Source organism: Condylostylus longicornis, unplaced genomic scaffold, assembly GCF_029603195.1.
Source record: "Condylostylus longicornis isolate FDR11 unplaced genomic scaffold, ASM2960319v2 ptg000180l, whole genome shotgun sequence".
NCBI lineage: Eukaryota > Metazoa > Arthropoda > Insecta > Diptera > Dolichopodidae > Condylostylus > Condylostylus longicornis.
In genome coordinates, this window is record NW_026578148.1 from 1165642 (window position 1) to 1190259 (window position 24618).

General features: G+C 27.7%; 1 protein-coding gene across 1 annotated transcript in view; it reads right to left on the minus strand.

Moving 5' to 3' along the window:
* Nucleotides 1-9537: 9537 nt before the first annotated feature.
* The window catches only part of LOC129616327 (pleckstrin homology domain-containing family G member 5), a 30051-nt gene continuing 14970 nt past the window's right edge, over nt 9538-24618 (minus strand). The window contains exon 11 of the mRNA XM_055531936.1: nt 9538-12144. Coding sequence (XP_055387911.1) covers nt 11832-12144 — 313 coding nt within the window. The 3' untranslated portion in view covers nt 9538-11831. The remainder of the gene's footprint in view (nt 12145-24618) is intronic.

The following is a 24618-nucleotide window of genomic DNA, read 5'->3' on the forward strand; positions in this document are numbered from 1 at the left end:
ATAGATATCCGTGGATTGATCAAAAATGTTTACGATTAATAAAAGTTAAAAATTAATGGCACCGAAAACACATAAGGGAGATACTCGTAGATATTTTGTATTTTATCCAAAACTTAAGAACTAATAATAGGTACAAGTTTAAGAAAGTAAAATTGTCATAAACCTTACAGATTATTGAAAAAATAAAGAAAACAAATTCTGGGGGTTAAATTCCGACAACGATTATTAAAGTATTTTAGAGAAAGGTAGAATGCCAAATGCAACGAAAATAATTAAGTGTTTTTTTTATGTTGCAGAAGAACTAACGGTATACCTAACAGAAAATAATCTTGTTTGCAAATTTCAGTACTGCTTTACTAAAAACTCAAATACGATAGCTACTCTATTCGATGTTATAACGAATATTAAAGAGTCTATTTCAAAATTAAAAAATGTAGAATTAGTGCTCTTTTATTTGCTTTTGATAAGTATTTTAAGAATGCAAAAAAGACATATGTGGTTAAAAAGTTATTTTGCACATAGAAAACGGTACATAAAATGTGCAAACATAATTTAATAAAGTAAATCCATAGATTTCGGAGTAATTCAGAATAATTCCCTTGAACCTATATTATTGGCTTTCTAAATCAACAGTCTTTCTAATTTAAAACTACATGGCAAGTCGTTTCTATATGCAGATGACATCGCAATAAGGTATAGTGAAAACACAAATGGGTATGTCTTCACAAGCTTACAGTTGATACAAAAAAAAAAACCAAATTTATGTTATTATAGTTCATAATGTGTTTTCCTATCTATTGCAATAACCGCCCTATAGAAAAAGTAGATAAATATAAATACCCCGGCGTAACATTAGACGAAAATTGAATGTGGAATCAACATAAAAAGGAGGCTATAGTCGTGTCGGGTAACACCTTCATAACGCAATTGAATGTTTTACAAAAAATACAATATAGAGCAATTAAAAATCTTTTTGAATTAAATCGTAGAACACCAACTAATTTTGTTCATTATAAACATAAATTGCTAAAACTTCAAGATTGTAAAAATTTAATATAATTAGCTAATTATATTTAATTATAATACAATTAGGTCTAACAATGTGAACTCAATGCAGAACTCAAAAATTCCTCACTAAATTTCTTAAAACATATTTTTAGAAAACAAACTTCCCTTTGGTATGGAGCTTGTAACCACTTGAAGGAGCCGTCTTCGGTATGGACATATACATAAATATTCTTGCTCAGTGTAAAGTTCTGCTTTGATTTAGACATGTCCGTCCGTCCGATCGCACGATAACTCAAAAAAAAAAAAAAGTAGGCACCGAACTTTCACAAATTGCTTATTTTGCGCAAATGACGGCTACTATTGTAATGGTCCATTTCGGACAACGGGTTCGGATAGCTGCCATACAACTCAAACAGGTTTTTTTAAATATTTCAAAAAGAATTAAAGATATCCATAGATATCCATATACGAAAATATATATTGCGCAAAAAAAATTAGAACTTGCAAATGAGAATGAATCAACATATGTATGTATGTAAATCTGACATTGAAATAATGAAGCAGGAAAAAAACAAAAGGTATATAGGAATTGCAGATGTTCAAAACGCATTAGCTCTGATATGTTTGAGTTGAGAATACAATTATCACCAGACGGTATTAATGAAAAAAACGGACTCTTGCAAGGCCAGAAATTTCGGGTGAGTCATCTAAAAATGTGGTTAAATTTAATCATGAAAAACAAAAAATTAAATCACAATACAAATCATGAAAAACAAAAAAAATAAAAACATTAGATAGTAGCAAAATATTTCCAAGCACTAATAATCGGTCGGAAATTTTTCTACATGAATGAACCATTCGCGAGATACTTTAGTCTTCTATATGAAAAGCACGAAGTTGGAAGTGTAAAAATATATTAAAAATTATTGGGTTAAGGATGGAGAACTTTACATGCGTGAAACGGATGATGTTAAGATAATCGGCTTATTATCAGGGAAAGATTTTAAATGTTTTAATGACAAAACTTGTTATTTTTTTCCAAATAGTAAATTCACTTGAAATTTTATACCTGAATAACAAATAACGTAATTTATACCTGAAATATAACGTAACCTGAATAGAAAATAACATTTATATTCGATCAATTATAAATTACAACACTTTTCTATTCGACAAGATAAAAAAAGTGGTGGGATCGAGATTTTAATTCATGTTTAAATTTTAACTTTAATATCCAAGATGCAATAGATATGTATATAAGATACTTAAACGTATAAAATGAATGTAAATATATAAAAGTATATAAAAATAGATATCCGTGGATTGATCAAAAATGTTTACGATTAATAAAAGTTAAAAATTAATGGCACCGAAAACACATAAGGGAGATACTCGTAGATATTTTGTATTTTATCCAAAACTTAAGAACTAATAATAGGTACAAGTTTAAGAAAGTAAAATTGTCATAAACCTTACAGATTATTGAAAAAATAAAGAAAACAAATTCTGGGGGTTAAATTCCGACAACGATTATTAAAGTATTTTAGAGGAAGGTAGAATGCCAAATGCAACGAAAATAATTAAGTGTTTTTTTTATGTTGCAGAAGAACTAACGGTATACCTAACAGAAAATAATCTTGTTTGCAAATTTCAGTACTGCTTTACTAAAAACTCAAATACGATAGCTACTCTATTCGATGTTATAACGAATATTAAAGAGTCTATTTCAAAATTAAAAAATGTAGAATTAGTGCTCTTTTATTTGCTTTTGATAAGTATTTTAAGAATGCAAAAAAGACATATGTGGTTAAAAAGTTATTTTGCACATAGAAAACGGTACATAAAATGTGCAAACATAATTTAATAAAGTAAATCCATAGATTTCGGAGTAATTCAGAATAATTCCCTTGAACCTATATTATTGGCTTTCTAAATCAACAGTCTTTCTAATTTAAAACTACATGGCAAGTCGTTTCTATATGCAGATGACATCGCAATAAGGTATAGTGAAAACACAAATGGGTATGTCTTCACAAGCTTACAGTTGATACAAAAAAAAAAACCAAATTTATGTTATTATAGTTCATAATGTGTTTTCCTATCTATTGCAATAACCGCCCTATAGAAAAAGTAGATAAATATAAATACCCCGGCGTAACATTAGACGAAAATTGAATGTGGAATTAACATAAAAAGGAGGCTATAGTCGTGTCGGGTAACACCTTCATAACGCAATTGAATGTTTTACAAAAAATACAATATAGAGCAATTAAAAATCTTTTTGAATTAAATCGTAGAACACCAACTAATTTTGTTCATTATAAACATAAATTGCTAAAACTTCAAGATTGTAAAAATTTAATATAATTAGCTAATTATATTTAATTATAATACAATTAGGTCTAACAATGTGAACTCAATGCAGAACTCAAAAATTCCTCACTAAATTTCTTAAAACATATTTTTAGAAAACAAACTTCCCTTTGGTATGGAGCTTGTAACCACTTGAAGGAGCCGTCTTCGGTATGGACATATACATAAATATTCTTGCTCAGTGTAAAGTTCTGCTTTGATTTAGACATGTCCGTCCGTCCGATCGCACGATAACTCAAAAAAAAAAAAAAGTAGGCACCGAACTTTCACAAATTGCTTATTTTGCGCAAATGACGGCTACTATTGTAATGGTCCATTTCGGACAACGGGTTCGGATAGCTGCCATACAACTCAAACAGGTTTTTTTAAATATTTCAAAAAGAATTAAAGATATCCATACCAATTTTATCGGTTTGTATCGACTAAAACGTTTTTCTTGTTTTCAATTATATTTATTCAAATTTAAATAGCTTCAAACGTAAATTGAATTTAATTTAAACTGCAATGAATTTTTATTTTCTAACTCTTTAACTTTTGTTAACTTTCTTTGCTAAATTAACTATTCGGGGCCGGAACCTATAGGATTGAAGCTTTCGTCAAAACCTTACCCACAAGCCTCTTTCCAGCTTGGTAGGCCATGTGAGAGCTGAGTTATTTGAGTTTAAAAATTTCTAAAATATTTAAATATCTATATGTATGTGTCAGACTTCCGCACAAACAAGAAACGAAGTTATTTAAGACGTAGAAAAAATATAGGTAGTAATTAGGAGTTATGATTTGTTTAACCCTTTGTTGCTAGAGAATGGAAATAGACGAAATCCATTTCCAAATTGTTTTTTTTTTTTTTTAATAAATGAGGCTATAGTTTCTTGAATAACAATCTTTTTGGATTCGGTTGTGGAGTCTGAGTGTAGGGACTCCATTCTTGTAAGTATCGCTCAGTTTCCTACGACTATAATCAAAAGTAAGTGAAAGTGCATTCTTTATTTTTAAACTTATTTTTTTTTTCTTAAAAAAAAAAACGGAAACAAAATACATAAAACTTTAGGTTAGAAAAATCAAACAAAAAATTAACAAAATGAACTTGGCCTTTTTTCTCGCTTTACAACACTAATCGTAATCATAAAATACGATTGCCAAAAATAAATGTTATAAAAAGTATCCGATCGATAGTTGAGTAGCGTCAGTCAACAAAGGGTTAAAATTGATTGAATTGGGATTATTTGTTTAAAATTGATCTCGACTCAAATTTTGAAAATTTGTTCGCAATTTTTTTAATTTTAAGAACAACAAGTTCGGAACAGAATATTGTAATGAATTAATAGAAGAAAAATAATAAATGATAGGAATATACATATGTACATATTGCAAGGGGTGGAACGAAGTATATTTATTTTTAATAACATATTTTATTAATATAAATTTATTTTTATAATTATAAATTAACTAGTGTACATATTTTTTACATTTTGTAGCTTTGGAAAGACTTTTTGTACGATTTTACCGAATTATTTTCAAAACAATTTTCAATAAACTTACATACATATGTAGATATGTAGATCTTTTTTATGTACCCGCTTTCAGAACTTCGCGTTTATACTTTACAATTTACATTGAAAATGATAACCAAAGTAGGAGTATATCTGTTAATAAGTAATTCGACCTTCCGTTTACATCACACTAATGCAATCACTCACCAATATTTGTATACAAAAAATTCCATTAGCTAAAAGTGTCTTATTTTCATTTTTATACACATAAGAATTTTTGAGAGAGGGAAAGAGTACGCAATAGATGTCTACCTGTTTTTTTAAAATGTATTTTTAAAAGCGGGAGTTATTTATTTTGCCCTACATAAAGTATAGGAAAAAATTTTAAGAATTTTAAAAGCGGGAGTTTTAATTTTGTAACTTATTCCAGTACAAGGTGGTAAAAAAGGTGTATTCATATTACAAAAGCGAAGCCTAAAAAAAGTGTTTAAAAAAAATTATTATAATTTATATAATATAATTTTGAAAAATTATAAAAATAAATTTTAAAAAGACGTATAACATTAAAAAAATGTTTAAATAGTTGTGAAAAAAAAATATTTATTTTATAAGAATGGGTAAACATTATTTGAAGCGTTTTCGATGTAATTTTGTGAAAATTTCACTTGTTGCCAAAAGATGTGGAGAGGTAAATATGTACTTTTGAAAATATTTTAAACTTTTAGTGTTAAGCTTTTGTAATTAATAATTATTAATAAATAAAATAAATAAATTATCTTTAAATTTTTAATTTTCATTTCAATATTAATAAATTTTAAACATATTGCCTATGAATCGGTAATAATAATATTGCATAAAATATTAATCAGTATGCATACACCTGTCTTTTCTTTATAAATTACTTTATTTCTATGTCACTGCCTGATACTGTGTATATACTTTACCAGGTAAATGCATTCATACATGAAATTTCAAACTCTTTTGCTTTCATAGATTCGAATTTTTAACCTAACTTTAATAAAATGAAAAATAAATTTTGGTATTATCAAAATACAAAATAACAAAATTTTTTTCTACCTTAATTTAATTTTATTTCAGTTCAATGTTTTTCATACACTCTTTTGTTTACAATATTTTGTTTCTTTCTTGCCCACACAACTTTTTAAGAATTTGGAAGCAAAATGCAAACGAAAACTAACGAAATGGAACGAGTCGAACTACTTATTATAGATATACTTTGATGATAATTGCGAGTCTTCAGCAACATAAAATTTCAGCATAAGATGTTTTCTTCATGGAAACGTTTTTTAAACAAGTTTCTATACATGGATCTAATAATACATGAATAGCTGACAAATAATATTTTTGAAGCCAAAATAAAATATGTTACTTTTTTGTCTTTATTTAGTAAAAAGAATTGTTTTACATGTAGTAAAAACTATTGCCAGAAACGATTTTAAAATATTGTTAGGAAATATGAATATTCTAGAAATTTATGAGAGTTATTTTTTCAATAAAAAAATATTAGTTTTTAACCATCTATATATACATATTTTTATTTTAAACATACTACCAATCAAATCTAACATGATATTTGTGTATATTATTGCTTAAGTGTATTACATTAAATTATTGACCGGAAAACAAAATAGTTTTTGTTAGATGTTGGCGAATATTTTTTTTCTTAAATCAAATTTTAAACGTGAAACTTTATGATAAAGCCTAATTTTTAAACACTCAGATGCTATTATTCTTATCAGACTTACTTTGCGATTACCTAAAATAAAATTGTCCAAATTATGAACCGGTCATTTTGAAAACTGTAAAATTAAATGAAAGGGACGAAGGAACAAAGTCAGTGTATATGATATGATATTAGTCGCTTCAAAAATACTAAATTTTTATACAGAAACTATTGTAATAGATCACACTAAATAAAGTTTGATCATCAGAATACGGTCGTGTGAGTTATCCTGTACAGTTGTGAGTTATCTATGTAGAGTATTATAGCACATTATAAGTTTTCCATATTATAAAATGTATATTTTTAAAATAATTGTACACACTTATCCACTGGGAAGTGGAAAAGGATCAAAATTTAAGTGAAAATTACGAATCTGATGCAGATGAAACTAAGTAAGTGTTGATTCTTTCTTTATTGATATATAACATCTATAAAGAAAGAATAAATTTCAGTTTTATTTTGCGTTTTCAAAAAAAAAAGTTACCAAAAGACGGAAGTTTGCCTTCAAAATAAATTTTGTTAAAAGTATTTTTCCTAAACTTTATAGAAAATTAATCGATACACCCTTCCTCATTACCATTTAAAAGGATACTGAGTTAAATTATGAGAGAAAAATCATAATACATTGTAAATCAAAAATTTTCACAAGGGTAAATTCACCAAACTCTAAGTTATTTGACTCTTTTATTATAAAACTTTACTGATGTTTATATCCAAGAAAATATTGGATATTTTAAATAATCAGTGTCAACTTTACAAAATATCTTCAACAAATCGAAACATTGAAATCTGCTAAAATAGGATGTTTGATAAAGAAAAGTACTTTCGAAAATCGTTTTATGTTTAAATTTCTAGAACATTGCCAAAATTTTGTTTACATGCTGTAAAATTATTACCAAGTGTGAAAAAATTATAACGTAGCATAGAAATGGAAATTTATAGCTGTTGGTTACATTTTTGTGTATACATATAACTGATAACGTTTAACCGATAAATCTGCAATAGTAAAATATGTATATAATTATTAAGGACCAGCTGTTACAATTAAAATTTAGAAAAGAACAATTAAACGCCTTTAATTCTTCATTTCTCTTATATTATACGAAAATAAAAGCAAAAAAATATAAAGCAAACGAAAAGGACCTACTTCTTAAATATTTTTTTTCAAATTAAAAAATAATTTCAATAAAAAATAAATTGAAGAAACATATACGAACATTATCGAAGTTGACCCGAATGAAGCAGTTCGGTAAATTTTTTTAATGCGGTGGCTTTGTACTTACCAAGACAGTGACTATTACATTGGCCCTTTTTTCAAAATGTCACATAATGATCATGTGATATCTGTCATCATTTTAAAAACTCTACTCTGCAAGTTAGGCAAACAGCCTGGTCAGTGTATCTCGCTTTTTTACTCACTTTTTATTCACTTTCAAATCAGAATTATAAAAATTTTCTATAGGATTTTTGAATTTTTTCTCAAATTATCGACTGAGCGTTTCACTTTCAAAAAAAGCTTTTGTATACAACTTTTGTATACAATTTAAAAAAAAAGGGAGGCAATAGGAATAATTCCTCTCATTCGAAAATTACATAATACAAGTATATGATAGTTACTCACTTTCTTCTCACTTTCCGACACGACATCAGCTCGTCGTTTACCTGACGAACTGATGAATCCAGCTTTAGTGATGATTCTTCCTTTATAGATATATAAAAATATTAATTTGCGTGATTTTTGTACAGGTTAATCATATTTGAATTTAAGAATACTAAATGGCGTTTTGCAATGACTTTTTGTCAAAATTCCAATAATTAAAGTTTTTGCAGAAAATTGTCATTTGCAGAAATCATGTCATCACCACATGACGTTTTTAAAAGCGGCCATTATCCTACATCTACACGAGATGTATGTACACTAGATGTCTTACATCATAGACATTGAAAAATGCCACACTTCAAAATTCTTTTGAAAAAAATTTTTCAAATTATAATAGTGGCAATCGAAAATTTCTGCAAGCAGAGTGATCATCAAATAAAAGTTGTACAATTTTATCGAAATCGAAAAAAAATATAATTTCAATATAAATTTTAATATAATTTATCTTTTTTTGTTTAAACACATTGCATTATTTTACATTTAAAACTTAAAAATCTGGATGCATTGTATTATTTCATTCCATTGCTTTCTTTAATGAGAAAACTTTTTCTTTTAATTTATTTCAATTTAAAAATTTGGACTTGGAACTGAAAAAGAAGAATTTGTACTTAGAACTGAAAAACATATAAAACAAGTAAAAACGTTTTAGTCGGTGTAAACCGATTGAATTATACCCTGCACCTTTCGTTGTTGTATAGCAATAACTCAAACCTGTGAAACCATTTTATAGAAATTTGACGGATGTGCCTGATTTATAACTGGACACACAACTGCCAAGTTTCATGAATCTGACTTTATTTTTCCAAATATTTAAACTTTTGGACTTGTATGGGAGGGGAGCTACTCGTAGCTGTAAAGCAATTCAACCAAAACTTCAGAAATATACCTGACCTATAACTCGACACACAACTGCCAAGTTTCATGAATCTGACTTTATTATTTTTTCAAATATTTAAAATGAGCTTTTGGAGTTGTATGGCAAGTACCTGAACCTGTCAAGCAATTCCATCAAAACTTTAGAAATATGTCTGACTTATAATTGGACTCACGACTGCCAAAGCTCATGAATCTGACTTCATTATTTTTCCAAATACTTAAAATAAGCTTTTAGACGTGTATGGGAGCTACTCGAACCTGTCAAGCAATTCCACCAAAACTTCAGAAATATATTTGGCCTATAACTCGACACACAACTGTCAAGTTTCATGTATCTGACTATATTATTTTTCCAAATATTTGAAATTAGCTTCTGGAGTTGTATGGCAGGTACCCGAACCCGTCAAGCAATTCCTCTAAAACTTCGGAAATATATTTGACCTATAATTGGACACATGACTGCCAAGTTTCATGAATCTGACTTTATTATTTTTCTGAATATAAAAAATTTGCTGTTGGAGTTGTATGGTAGCCACCCGAACCGGTGCAGCTATCCCATTATAATTTTTAGAGCATGTGTAGAATATAATTGGACATATGTATACAAAATTTATATTTATAGCTTTATTAATTTTTGAAATATTTAAAATAAACTCTTTGAGTTGTATGGCAGCTACTCGAACCCGTTGTCCGAATTAGTCCAATAACAATAGGGCTCGTCCTTGGCACAAAACAAAAAACTTGTGAAAGTTTGGTGTCGATTGCATTATTCGTTTTTGAGTTATCGTGCGCTCGGACGGACAGACGGACGGGCGGACGAACGGATGGACGGACGGACGGACGGACATGTCTAAATCGACGCAGAATTTTACGCTGAGCAAGAATATATATATGTCCATACCGCAGATGACTCCTTCAAGTAGTTACAAACTCCATACCAAAGTTAATATACCCTTCACGAAGTGCAGGGTATAAAAACATATGTATCGGAAAAAGTTTGAATACACATTTTGTCAACATCACACAACATCAAATAAATTCTGAACACAAACTTTTTTGTTGATATTTTAGAAGATGACGACTTTAAGGATTCCGAAGAAACCCAAACTATTTATGAGCCCATTTTGGTTATTTTATTTTACTTTTAATTAAAAAGTTTTGAAAAAAAAGTATTGTTGATGATATTCAAAATTAAAACCTTCTGATATTACCAAGAAAAACATACAATTCGGCAGCTGTAAGATTTTAAAAGTTTGGGTTACAAGGTTTTTGAAAGTTTTTAAAAACTTTTAAAAATTTTATAAAATTTTTGCATGCAAAGTGTCTGGGATTACAGACCTTTTCATAAACACAGTATATCGCGATATATGGCGAGAACTGTGCTATATTTGTGTTCATAAATAAATGTTGCTAATCAAGTTTGTTCATAAACATTTTTAATCTATCACAAATTATTTAAATTATCATGGCTAGCGCAGTTAAATCAGCTGTACTTTTTTTTACTAGGCTTTGCAGTTTGGTTTTAAATTTTTAATTGTTAATTGTTCTACTTAAATATAAGAAAATTTCTTTTTGTTTCAGTTTTCTTTTTTTGTTTTTCCTAATTTTTATTTTTCCTGAAATAGAATTTTCCACTATTTGGCTGAAATAAATAAATTTTTTTGCTAACGACATTTTTTGTTCATGAGCATAATACTAAAAATTCAAAATAGCAAAACTTTTTATACAACTGTCAAAAATATATTGCGTATGTATCACATTATTGTTTTGCAGTATTGCGTTTATGAAAATCTCTTACATTTTTTTGAACAAAAATAAGATAAAAGCATAAAACTCTCATTTTCTCAATGTTTAAAGTTTTTTCAAGTTTTGTAAAGTAAAATTTAGAATTTTAAAAACTTTTCAAATCTTACAGATGTCGAAACATATGTTTTTCTCGGTCATGTCAGAAGGTTTTATTTTTGAAAAAAAAAAAAATTCTTTAACAATTACTTTTTTTTCAAAACTTTTCATTTAAGCATAAAATAAAATAACCAAAATGGGTTCATAAATGTTTTTTTCTAAGTTTCGCACTTTTATAATCTAAAATCAAAATTTTCGGTTTTTCGTATAACCAAAAAATATTTTTGCATGTTTGATAAATACTTTGAAATTTGACGTTTATAACATAATTATAGTTTTTAAAAGTTTTTTCAAGTTTTGTGTCTGGTTTGCAAAAGAAATACTTTTTTAAGTAAGATTTTTTCTTCTTTTTGGGAGAAATTTCGTCATTATTTCTTTTTCTAAAGTTTTTGCAAGTTTTATCCAAGTCAGACCTATTATTACTCATTTTGCAGATATGTGATTACGTCTGTATGTTCACTTTTTTATTACATATAAGTATAGGAAATAAATATAATATATGTATAATCAAATGGAATTTCCCATACAATGAATAATTCAATAAAACTAAATTTAGCAACATGATATGCTTTCCTAAATATTTAGATAATTACATATATTAAAATATAAATATGCCTAGGTAAGTAAGTACAAATTCTCTTTTAGTGTTTTGGTTTTTTGCTTTTTTGTGCTGAAATGTGTTTGTGTTAAAAATTGGAGAAGTTTGCTAATTATTTACATTACTTCTTGTTTTAAATCATTCTATAATAATAAATTAAAGCGGCAAATAGTAACTACATTAAACGTTAGTTTCATTCGGAGATTGTGCCAGATTGAGTGTTGAATTTCGTGGTGTCACTGCTGAAGTGTTACTATTGGGGTTCGTTTTTTGAGTAGGATTCGATGAGACCTCGGAATCTGATGATGCAAATGATGATAAATCAGGAAAATGAGAAGATCCGTCTTGTTGGTGTTGCATAACTTTATTTTCTGTTTTAAGCAATAATCCTTGACACGAGTTAACACTATTTTGAGATGTAATATTCCTACTTTTTAATAATGGCGGGTTTTTAATTGTCGATGAGAATGCTAAGCCTCTTCGTAGTGTAGCTCTGGAAAAAACAAAATATATGTAAATATTAAGAAAAATGTTTTATTTATGGAAGTTTTAATATAGCATGCAATAACAAATTACAGTTTTTTTTATCATTTTCTTTTAAAAACATCTTCATGCAACTTCAGAAGAGAATTGTGTACGTACTCAAATTCACGGGTCGAAAGATTGAACAAAAATTTCTTCTCGAACTACAGACGAGCTACAGATATATGAAGACGTTACCAGCAAATTAATCCCCACATTTCTACTCTTTTTTAACACTTCTACTCTTTCTTCTAATATAAAATATTGAGCCATATTTTAATTGTCGCATCATTTACATGACATTTGTTGTTGTCGCTGTCACATCATTTGAAATGTGGTATTCTGATTGTCGAGTGATGTGAGTGCGAGAAATAAAGAAATTTTGGCGAGTAAAGTACAAACTAAAAAAATTTCAGTGTATATATTTATATTTTTAAATAATAAAAAATGTCACTGAATATATTCGAGGGAAAAACGAGTACCCGTAAAAGACGTTCTCGGTCATAAAGTTTCCGATTATTCAAATTTATTTTACTAAAAACAAAAATTAAATTATATATTTTATGATTTAATTATGTATAAAATTAATTTTTTTTTATGATTTTGTTAAATTGTTTTGTTTTAACTTGCATTTTTGTGTATCCTTCATGTTTGTCACTTGTTAAATACTTTTCGACAAAAAACGTCGTTTCACTACGACATATCTCAAATCAGAGCAACTGAAATATGACTGAAACACATTTTCACACTATTACCCGATAAGTGTCACTGCGATCGCCGCTTAGAATATCAAATTCAAGTCGTAACGACAATTATCGCCCTACTTCGACAACTAGAATAAGGCTCATTGAATTGATGAATGTGGGATATAGTCTTTTTTGTCCAAAAAGCATGAAAAATTTTTTATTGGTTAATAAAGGATGCAATTACACACACTTTCGCTTAAGACTTGGAAAAATTTCAAATATTGTTTAAATACTTGTTTTTATTTTTGCTCAGCGTATTTGAAGAGAGACATAAGAATAAAGATTGTACTTTAGTTAAAAAAATAAGAAATTTTATTGAAAAATTCTTTAAAACAATTAAATATGTCTTGTATTTTATATTGTTATTGCAATTTTCAAACATCTGGTGTCTAAGTCCTCGAGATACGACATCTTCTAATACGAAATTTCTATGTACGACATAATAAATTTGGATAATTTTTATTCAACTTGCGACATATATTTTTTTATTTTTGTTGCAAAATTGAATTTATTTCGATTCGTTATTATACATTGTTTTTTTTTTAAGCTTTGTTACCTTTTTTTAAAAAATATGTGAACTATATTATAAAATAACTTATCTTATTCACTATTTGTTTCCATACATTTTTTTCCTCCTCAAACGACAATTCGACCTACGACATAAATTTCTGGAATCAAAAATGTCGTATCTCGAGGACTTGGTATTTATACATTTATTTGCTTTGGTTTTCGTTTATATTATAAAGAAACATAGACAAATTTACAAGATCATCTCATTTTCCTGGTGATTCGGAGTAAAGAGCAGGTATGTTTCTGTTACGAGTCTTGTAAAATCCTTTGATTGAGATAAAACGCCTCCTTGGTCTGCGTCTGATTTAAGATGGAAGGCGGTAGCAAAAGCTTGCTTGGGTTAATAAACATATACAATAAAATAATATAAAATGTGAAATAAAACGAATATAAATTCGGGGGGTGGGGGGGGGGGGGGGTATATTAAATATATGGGGGGTATACTAAATATATGCCCCCCAAATATATCCCAACTCAGCAGAGATCAATGGTCATTGGAGAGGGCTGAATATTCAAGACGTTCAGGATAGTCGCTAGCGGCAAGAAGAGAATACTTAACGAAACTAATGAGCTCTTTTGCAAGAGCTAAAGGATTACAAGATCATCCTCTATGGAGATACTTAATACAAGACCGTAAAACGTTATAACAAAAATGAAGAAAGAAAATAAGCAAAACCTGTGGATATAATTGCAAAAACTCGTTACGTCAAGAAAGTAAACCAGTAGTCGATACGCATAAATGGAAAAATTATGTAGGGAACTAACATTTAAAACTGCCAATTCAAGACAGAAAATTCATGATTATTAAGAAAACCAAAAAATAATTTTAAATGACGCCGAGAATAACAAAATTAAGGCTTGACTTTTCATTGACACAAAAGAAAAATATGCAATTTTATATCAGTATCAAACAAAACTCCTTTATAACTTATCCGCAACTAAAAGACAAACTATTCGTGACGAATATTAAGAAGCAGAATTACTGAATCCGCCGATTGAAAGAAACGAATGCATTATGGAAAAAACATTAAAAATACTATTAATTATAATATAATTATAATGTCTTTCATTATGAGTAAAAGAAAGCAAAGATAAAGTTGAATTTTTCGCTGACCGTTAAAAAAATTTTTCAAGCCAAAGAAATAAATTCTAGTGGTTGCTTAGCAGACGATTTTGAAATGGATGAAAACACTATGAAAGCTATTTGCACAAAACGAAGTTGAAATAAGCAAAAACAACGCTTGAGTCAAATAAACCGTCAGGATTTGATTTCATCACAGCTGAAGTAATACGAGAATAGCTGAAAAAGGTATTAAAATTTTTCAAAAAAGTAATGAATGTAGCAAAGTATATTCTAAATGCTTGGATAGTAGGAGAAGTTATTATGATACACGTTAAATTTGATTATATTTATTAAACGTAAATAAATATTTTTTGGTTATATCAAAAACCGAAAATTTTGATTTTGGATAATAAAATTGTGAAACTTAGAAAAAACTATTTGTAAATCCATTATTTTATTTTTGTTTATTTTATTTTATTTAAATTTAGTTAATGTTGGTGAAAATTTTTTTTTTCAAAAATAAAACCTTCTGACATATCCAAGAACAACATATGTTTCGACAGCTGTAAGATTTTAAAAGTTTTTAAAACACTAAATTTTACTTTACAAAACTTGAAAAAACTTTTAACATTGAGAAAATGAGGATGTTATCATTTTCTCTCATTTTTGTTCAAAAAGTATTATCCCAAACACTTTGCGTGCGAAAACTTTATAAAGTTTTTAAAAGTTTTTAAAAACTTTTTTTATACCAGACAGACCTTATGTTTACAGGCTTCATAATTCATTTAAACTATATGAATTATGAACCTTATCTCATATAATCTTTTTGTATTAAAAGTCTTTATAATTTTTATATGAATGTGTCCGTGACTTCCATAATGCGACTTATATATTTGACAATCTACTGGGAATTCTCACTTACAGATTTCAGATGTATAATTAATTTAAAATAAGATAACAAAAGAATAAACATAACAAAATATAAGTAACTAAAAATAATTGTAAAAATAAGTAACAATTTATGATAAAACTAAAAAAAAAAAAAAGAAAATTTAATCAAAAAAACTTGGTGATTTCTCTTTTAAGTTTATCTCTCTTATAATGCAAATCGATCTCAGAATCACAAACATTAAATAAACGTTGAAAATTTGAAATAGGCTCTGAAAAACGTCTAGATTCAAGAGTTTGAATGTCTATCAACTTACATTTCGCAATGTAGCCAGTAGCATTCATCTCCCAATTAAACTTGCGTAACGAAAATCTAACCATATTTTTCTGTACTGATTCAATACGTTTAATATGTTTAGTGTTTGACGGCATCCATATAGGTGCGGCATACTCAAGATGTGGACGAACTAATGATGTAAACAAGCTTTTGAAAGTATACGGATCACAAAATTGAGAACAATTCCGCTTGATAAAACCAAGCATAGAAAGCGCCTTAGATATAATGAAATCAATGTGAGGATTAAAAGTGAGCTTACGATCAAGAACTACACCTAAATCTTTAGTTTCATCAACCACATTTAAAAGAGAGTTATTCAGATTATAATTAAAATCAAAACAACTCTTCGTTCTATAAAATCTCATTATTTTACATTTTTCAATATTCAATATAAAGCCATTTAAAAAACACCATTTATAAAATTTTTCAATATTTATTTGAAGCCTATAACAATCATCTAAGCAAGTAATAACTGAGAATACTTTAGTATCATCAGCAAATGATAAGAAAGAACAATCAATATCAAAACCACTATCATTTGTAAATAGTAAAAAAGCAGAGGTCCCAAATGTGTACCTTGGGGAAAACCAGATGTTGATAAAAATGAATATGATTCTAAATTAGAAATTTTAACAGAAAGCTTTCGCCCAAGCAAATAAGATTTAATCCAATTTAATAAGGTACCATAAATACCCAGTGCCTCAAGTTTAAGTAGAAGTTTACTATGATCTACCTTGTCGAAAGCTTTACAGATATCGGTGAAAACCGTATCGACCTGAAAACCTCGTTCAACTGCGTTATGTACTGAATGCAAGAAAACAGATAAATTAGATGTAGTGGATCTACCTCTCATGAAACCATGTTGATAAGGAGAAATATTTTCCTTTACTAAAAAATAAATTTTATCCGTGACAATAGCTTCAAATAGTTTTGGTATAGCAGAAAGTTTAGCTATAGGTCTATAATTTTTAATGTTCAACCTAGAACCACTTTTAAAAATAGGTACAATATAAGAGAATTTACATTCTTTCAATGATCTATTAAAAATAATTAATAGAGGTTCAGAAATGCAGTTTATACAATTTTTTAATAGAAAATTTGGTATTCCATCAGGGCCAGCACCCAGATTGAGATCCAACTGAACAATTTTATTGAGAACGTCACTATAAGATAATTGTAAATTACCCAAATCAAGAATTTCACCAATATTATTATAATAATCTGGTGGTTGACAAACAGATAAATTTACGTAAACTGACTCAAAGTAATTTGCAAATAAATTGCATGTAAACTGAATATGAAAGGCCGTAGAATCATTGTAAGAAATACCAATAGGAAAACCAGATGATCTCTTACGCGTGTTTATATAACTCCAAAAAGATCTAGGGTTAGATTTTATATTGGATTCATAACTTAGAACAAAATTTTTATATAAGAAATTACTTAAAAAATCGAACTCTTTACGCAATCTCTGAAATACTATTTGATCTGCAAGAAGTATGTACTCCGTTTATATTTTTTAAAAGCACAATTTTTAGCGTTCTTTAAAGAAAGAAGCCTTTTATTATACCACGGGGGATGCCGAGATATAATACCACTCTTTAAGGGAACGTAATTAGAAATACCTTCAAACAAAATATTTGAAAAGATTTTATAAGAATTACTTAGACTAGACTTACAATTTAAAATATCAATCCAATTGAACTGAGACAAATAATTATTCAAAGAAGAAAAATCACCAAATTTAAAATTGAATTGCGGAACATTTACAATTTGAACTGGTAATTCATTAATAAATTTAAAATTAATTAACAATGGTGGGTGATAAAGGTCTTTTTTTACAATTGGCAATTCAAATTCACTAATTGAAATACAAATATCCTTAGAAACAAAAATTAAATCTAATAATCTATTTAATATATTAAAAACATTATTAACTTGTACCAAATCAAATGAAAATAATGAATCAATAAAATATGAATCAAAATCATTAACATTAAATGGAACTAAAAACTTATTTACATTATTATTAAAATATTGCCAAGATATTGAAGGTAAATTAAAATCACCCAGAATGCAAAAATAATTATTTATATCACTATTATTTTCAAAAATATGTTGAATATTCTCGATATGTTGCTTATAGGTCACAAATTCACTCTTAGGAGGAATATAATTTAAAAAAATAAACAAATTTATTCTACTAGAAAATTTAGAACTACTATTATTCAATGTGTTAGAGTCATTAATAACAATTTTAACACACAATTGTTCGACAGTGTCATTATTATTAATAAGAGCATTTGGTTGACTAATATATGACGATTTCACTGCTAGGAAAACTCCACTACCAAGTCGTTGACCAGTAGCTAACGAATTTCTGTCCCTACGATAAACGCAGTATACAGATTCATCAAAAAGTTCACAGGAAAAAATTACATCATGAAGCCAAGTTTCAGAACAAGCAATGACAGAAAAAGAATTATCATATGCAGTTCTGTAAAATTCATTTGTCTTTGTACGCAAACCACGTGTATTCTGATAATATAATTTGAAATAATTATCATCAGAAAAAGTAGATAAAGCGGTATTGAAAGAAGTATTTGACGAGAGCGATGCATTAGAAATATAATTGCTAACGTTGTGTGTGTGAGAACGTAACTGTACATTTGATTTTGATGAGATGGATGTTGTTGATGACAAATGAGTGAATGGTACATTAAATATATCAAGATGTGAGTCATGTATTAAATTATTGAATTTAGATGAACAGATGGATGCATGTTTTTTTGAAAAATAAAATCCTTAGTTTCAACTTCCAATGGTCAAAATTTAGGAATCCTGATTGATCTGAAAAATTTATCAGGCACATTTATTTTAAACGAAATTGAATTTAATCGATTTATATCAGCATCTCTTTTTACAAGTTTGAAACATTTAATAGCCGATTTATCAATATTCAGCTTTGATGATACATAGTTAATAGATGATGATACTTTGAGTTGATGTGTTCCTATCAAATCTAGAAACATGTAACCATTTTTGACGCTGAACAACAATCAACTTAGAGGAGTCTTCATCATAACCAACAGCAGCATTTACGTCCCTAGTAACATTTTTGGAAGCTTTTTGAATTTCAATAGCAGAACCAGAATGAAGTTCAGAATGAGGTTCAGAATTACGATCACTTAAATTATTTACCACACTATGAGATTCCATATCTGTAGACACTGAGCTTAATTTTTCTTCCTTTAAAGTATTGTTTGGAATAGAATTATTTGAACCAAGATTTACAGCAGCAGAATTAATTCAATAGATAAATTATCCAGTTTCTTGAAGATATCTTGAAATGAAATTTTGCAGCATAAATCACATCGCCATGAAATATTGCAATTATCCTTATTTATCAGCTTTAAAATACCGTCGGTAATATTTGAACATTTTAAGCAATAGATTAAATCGCAAAAAGAACACTTTACATTCAAATCATTGTTAATTAAAATGTTACATTTAGAACAATTAACCGCCATATTTAATATTAAAGCAAAAGAAAATAGAAAAAAAAAAGAGAGAAATAAAATATTGACAAATTGATGATGTTTACTTAATGAGATGCCGAAAAAGACTATTTAAAACTAAAATCTTATAATAATATTTTAAAACTGGATTTTTATGTCAACCCTTTCACTATCAAACTAAGACTAAAAAATGTGTTATTTAATTATTCTGATCTTTTCTCTTATGGAAAAGATCCTATTTCTTATAATAAAAATATTTCTATAAGTAACTTTACACTATATGGTTTATGATAAAAAAAACTATTTTACTATTGCATTTGTTGTTGTTGTTATTACTGTTCAACAGATTTCTCACATTTACATAGTTGTTCTAAAAATAACTGTATCAGGAAATTATGTGGGAACATCGTTGGACAATAATGTTATATTTTGAGATTTTAAGTAAATTCATATAAAAAGTAAAAACAAGAAAAAAAGGTTTAAATTATGAAATTTAAGTAAAGTGTTTTTAAGTCAATTTTAATTTTTATCCTTATTCATTTTACTGATAAGTTCATCAACAAAATCAAGATTTTGATTTTGTTGTTGTTGACCACTTATAGTAGCGCTTGAGTTTCTTTCATTTAAAAATTCGTGGGAAACGAATTTTTTTGAAAGATTTTCAGTAGAATTTGTGACACTTAAATTTGGATGAGGAATATACATAACTTCTCCCTCCTTCGGAGAAGAATTCTCCTGAATTCTTTTAAATACTTTAATTTTAAATTGGTTAATAATAACAAATACAATTAAGAGTAAATTACTACAATTATACTTGTATTAAGACCATAAGAAAAATTCTTGTGATATTTTAATTCTTCAATGTTTTCAATATTTTTTATATTTTCTAAAAATAATTAATTAAAACTGATTATTTCTTTTTACTTTTTAAAGTTTTCTTCATTAGGATAATAAAATCTTTCTTCAAATATTTCTTTATTATTAGTAAAATTATGATCCAACATTTTTAAAGAGCAGTTAATAAAGTGAACTAAAATATTTCTGGTTAAAATAATATTTCTGTTATCACAAGTTTGAATAAGTTTTATTTTATTAGCATTTTTTACAATAATAGTTTCTTCATCTATTTCGAAAATTTCAGTATTATAATTTGTTATTAATTTACAATTATTTTTAAATACACAGTGTTTACTACCACTCAATTCATTTAGAGTTTTAAATTTTTGATATTCATAAATTACATTTTCAAATTCAAATATATTTTCAGTAGGATAGTCCATTTCCTTAAAATTTTTATTTGGCATCGGTATAATAGTTTTTAATTGAACTTCCATAAATGTTTTAGGAACTTTAATGGCAAATAAGAGTGTATTATTTTGAAATTTTGTAACACCTAATCTAATGTGCTGTAATTTGTAAAAATCTATCTCATATTCTTCTATTTCTTCGTCAGTAAGTATATTAAGATGTAAAATTCCATGTCTAACCGAAGCTATATTGTCTTGAATATGCCCGATTTTATCTTTGAGAAATTGAGTTTTAAGTAGCAAGTCAAAATATAAATTTTGATGAATAAGAGGTTCCTTAATGGAATTTAATCTATTTGTAAACAAAATTCTGTCATTTTCAATAGAATCCTTTATTATTTCGAAATCTTTTTCGAATTGGTTATTAATTTTGATTTGATTATTCACTGTAGAAATTGTTTTGTGAGTATTTTCGTCTAAAGTTTTAAAATGGTTTTCTATGTCTTGTCTATCCTCTTCGTCCATAATTCCGAACAGCCACTTAGCCACTGTTTTTGTGGGAAAATAGTTTTTACCTTTGTTGTCAAATGTAAAATTTCTACCTGTAAATCTGTTTCTGTTTTATATCAATTTCGTTAAGAGTATGTGAAATGTTGTACAAAATATTTAAAATTTCGTATAGTTTTATTATGTGAATAATTATGTCACTTTTAACAACTATTTCCGTTTTACCTAAATGTATTTCAGCGTACCCATTTTCTTCCTTAATTTGACTTGCTTCAAGTAACTCCCGACTAAGCGGTATCAATAGTAACATCATCATTAACGAAAACATATTGTATTCCATACCTGAAAATTTTAAAGGTGTTTTAATATTTGAAACGTGTATATTTTGCAACTTATACTTTTTAAATTTGGGTTGTTCCTTATGTCTTACGGCTTTATAGTTTTTAATAAATCCGATTGACCTGATTTCGCAATAGCTTTCCCTATCTTTATTAAATTTCTATGTAGTTTTCAGTTGTATTTTTGCTAAATTATCCCTTACACTGTCAAAATCTACAGTCCGATTTTGAACATCACTAGTAATATTTTTTATTGTTGAAAAAAATCTAGAGTTATAGCTGCGAATGGATTGCTGTAGAAATTTCTGTACTAACTTAATTTTTGTAGATAATTTTAAAATTCTAAATTTCTCGGCTATTGAACTGTGGAATCGCTCCACATCACTATTACCAGTGTGATTATTAGGTTTAGTCAGTTTAAGCTGATTCCCTCATTTTTTAAAAATTCTTGTATGTGAATTGTCTTAAATTCATTCTCGACAACTATTTTATTTGCCTTTCCAAATTTACTAAAATGACTTTCTAATTTGTCAATTAATGTTAACTGATTTTTATTTGGTAAGTGACAGGCGGCACCGAATTTGGAAAACTTGTCAATAACAGTCAAAAAATCATTTTTCATTATTGTATAAGTGTCAATATGTATTATGTCATTAATATCATTAGCAGCTTCTGTCAGCCTAAACTTTTGTTCTATAGGTCTTCTGTCATATTTGACTTCCTGGCACAAATCACATTGATTTATTACCATTTGAACTAACTCTAATAAATTTGGGTAATACACCTTATATTTTATATTGTTATAAGTTTCTTGAATTCTAGAGTGTAAGCTCTCTCCCACATGGTAAAGAGATATTTGTTTTACTGCTTCCATCTCTGTATTCAACTCCTGTGCTCTAAAAGAACATAACAAAACTTTATACTGTTATCATTAGAAAATAACTGAATAAGTTTCTCCTGTACTACGTTATAACGATTATCAGAAAGTTCCGAGAAAATTCCTGTTTTACCTTTTTTCACAAATCCCTTTAGAATTTCATCTAAGTTGGCAAAATCATATTCGGCAATATAGAATATCCGTCGACCTAATATATTTTCCTGTTCTACACTTTTATTGTTCGTTATTATTATTTGACTTTTATATTAATTAACTATTTCCTCCTTTATAGGAATATGATGTAGCAATTCTTCAGTTGCAGAGTGTACAATAGCCATCGTTACAGTACAGTTCCCGTCGTCTACCGTGTCTATCGTTTCAGCGCTACCATTATTAAAAATGCCACAGTCAGAGCCACATCTTCAGTTTTTTGCTCTAACTTTTGTACTACTTTTTGTTGCTCTTCAATTACCTTACTATTTATCGTATTATCGTTTTCTATTCTACTCAGAAAATCGGCGACACGATTTTCCCTACCTTTTAAATAATCAATTTCAAAATTGATGGTTAATAAAAAAATCTATATTATTATTTTCTTGTTTAGGTGTTGTTTTTTCTATATTTTCCACCTCCATGGTGGAAAATATAGAAAAAACAACGTTGTTGGCGATATTGGCCCGAATTCATCCGGAGATTTCCTGACCATTGGCTTGGCCCATGACGGGGAAAATCAGATCTTTGCATAAAGTTATTATTTTTACTCCCATTAAAATTACCATTAACATTTTTATCCATTAAATTTCTTTTTTTTATTATTATAATGAAAACTGCTAATAAGAAAAAGGTTTTTAGTGTCTCATTGATCGGAATTTAAGAGAAAGAATACAGACAACGAAAAAAAGTTGTTCTCAATTCTCATAATATGCGCTGGTTTGAAAGCGACCTAAGTTCACTTTTATTGCTAATGAGATATTGCAAAGTTGGCGTTCAAGGCGTTCAAAAAATTTCGGTGATTTGTAATAGTTTTTATTATATATTTAACAGATAAGCTTGTACGTCATTTCGTGATTTACCTGCTACAAATGCCTTTTTTCAACCAACGGAGTTCCCATGGAAAAATGATACATTGATGATTGTTTTGCCTTTGTGGTCTAAGACGATGTGTTAACTAGTGGTTGTATTTTAAGACGATGTGTTAACTAGTCAGATTTTCAAGATATACTCCAAATTGAAGAAAAAGAGAAAATTAGTCCCAAAAAGAAAAACTTAGAGTACTTGATGTAATTTATTGATCTCTTTTTTCATAATTTTAACAAAACGATTAAGACTGGAGATTTAGCAGATAAGAAGGAGGGAGAATAAATAATATACTGTCACCTTTCTTAAATTTAATGCAACAATTATTTTTAAATTTTTAGAAATAATTTTTAACAATGAAGTTATATTAGACAATGATTTGAAAAAAAAAGTGAAAAATCAAATAACGTAGAAATTTTGTATATATATTTTCCCTTTTCAATAGAACTTAAGTTAAATAAAACCATATCTTCAGTTTTGCAACAACAGCTTAAATCGACTTAAATTTCACGAAAATGCAAAGTAATTTTTCACAAATCGTTTAAGTCGAGATATACTTTGCAAAGTGCTTTTTATAAACTTGGTATAACCGCATATCTTACCTTTTACATTATTATGAGACTATTATTAGTTGTTTTACTACAGATTCTAAGTTAATCGCTTCTTTTTTTAATTATCTTTGGCTGAAAAAAAAATTAGTTCAAAAAACTTCATAACTTTTTTCAAAATTTATTTTAAAGTTTTAAATTCATTTATCTCGAAAACAGACTTAAGTTTTTTGTGCTTGAAGTTACTAATTCTATTTCAGATAAAATTTTTATTCTTCGTTTTCTCTCAGCACTGTTTGAAGGGTTATTGTTTCTTTTTGTTGTGTTTAGGCTTAACGTATTGTATCGTTATAGTTTATGATTAAACAAACAATCTTGCTCTACCATTTTTGGCCTGGACATCCTATTATGGCCAAAAGGATGATAAGACTCTTGAAGATTAAGGTTAGAAAAATATTTTTTTATAATTAAATGTTAAAAATGTAAACCTTTATATTACCCAAACTATTGGTACATAACATTTTTCACAGGATTTAAGATAAGAAAAACAGCTATTCAAATAATTAAAAAAGATCAAATGTGCTCGCATACGACCAATTGCAATGTGCATAGTCTAGTTAACGAAAGTGTTGCAGAGGACTATTAAAATGACTTTCAAACACTTCTTTCCAATTTTGAGGAAGTTAGTAAGCTTTTAATTATATTACTCGTATACTTAGAAAAATGAAA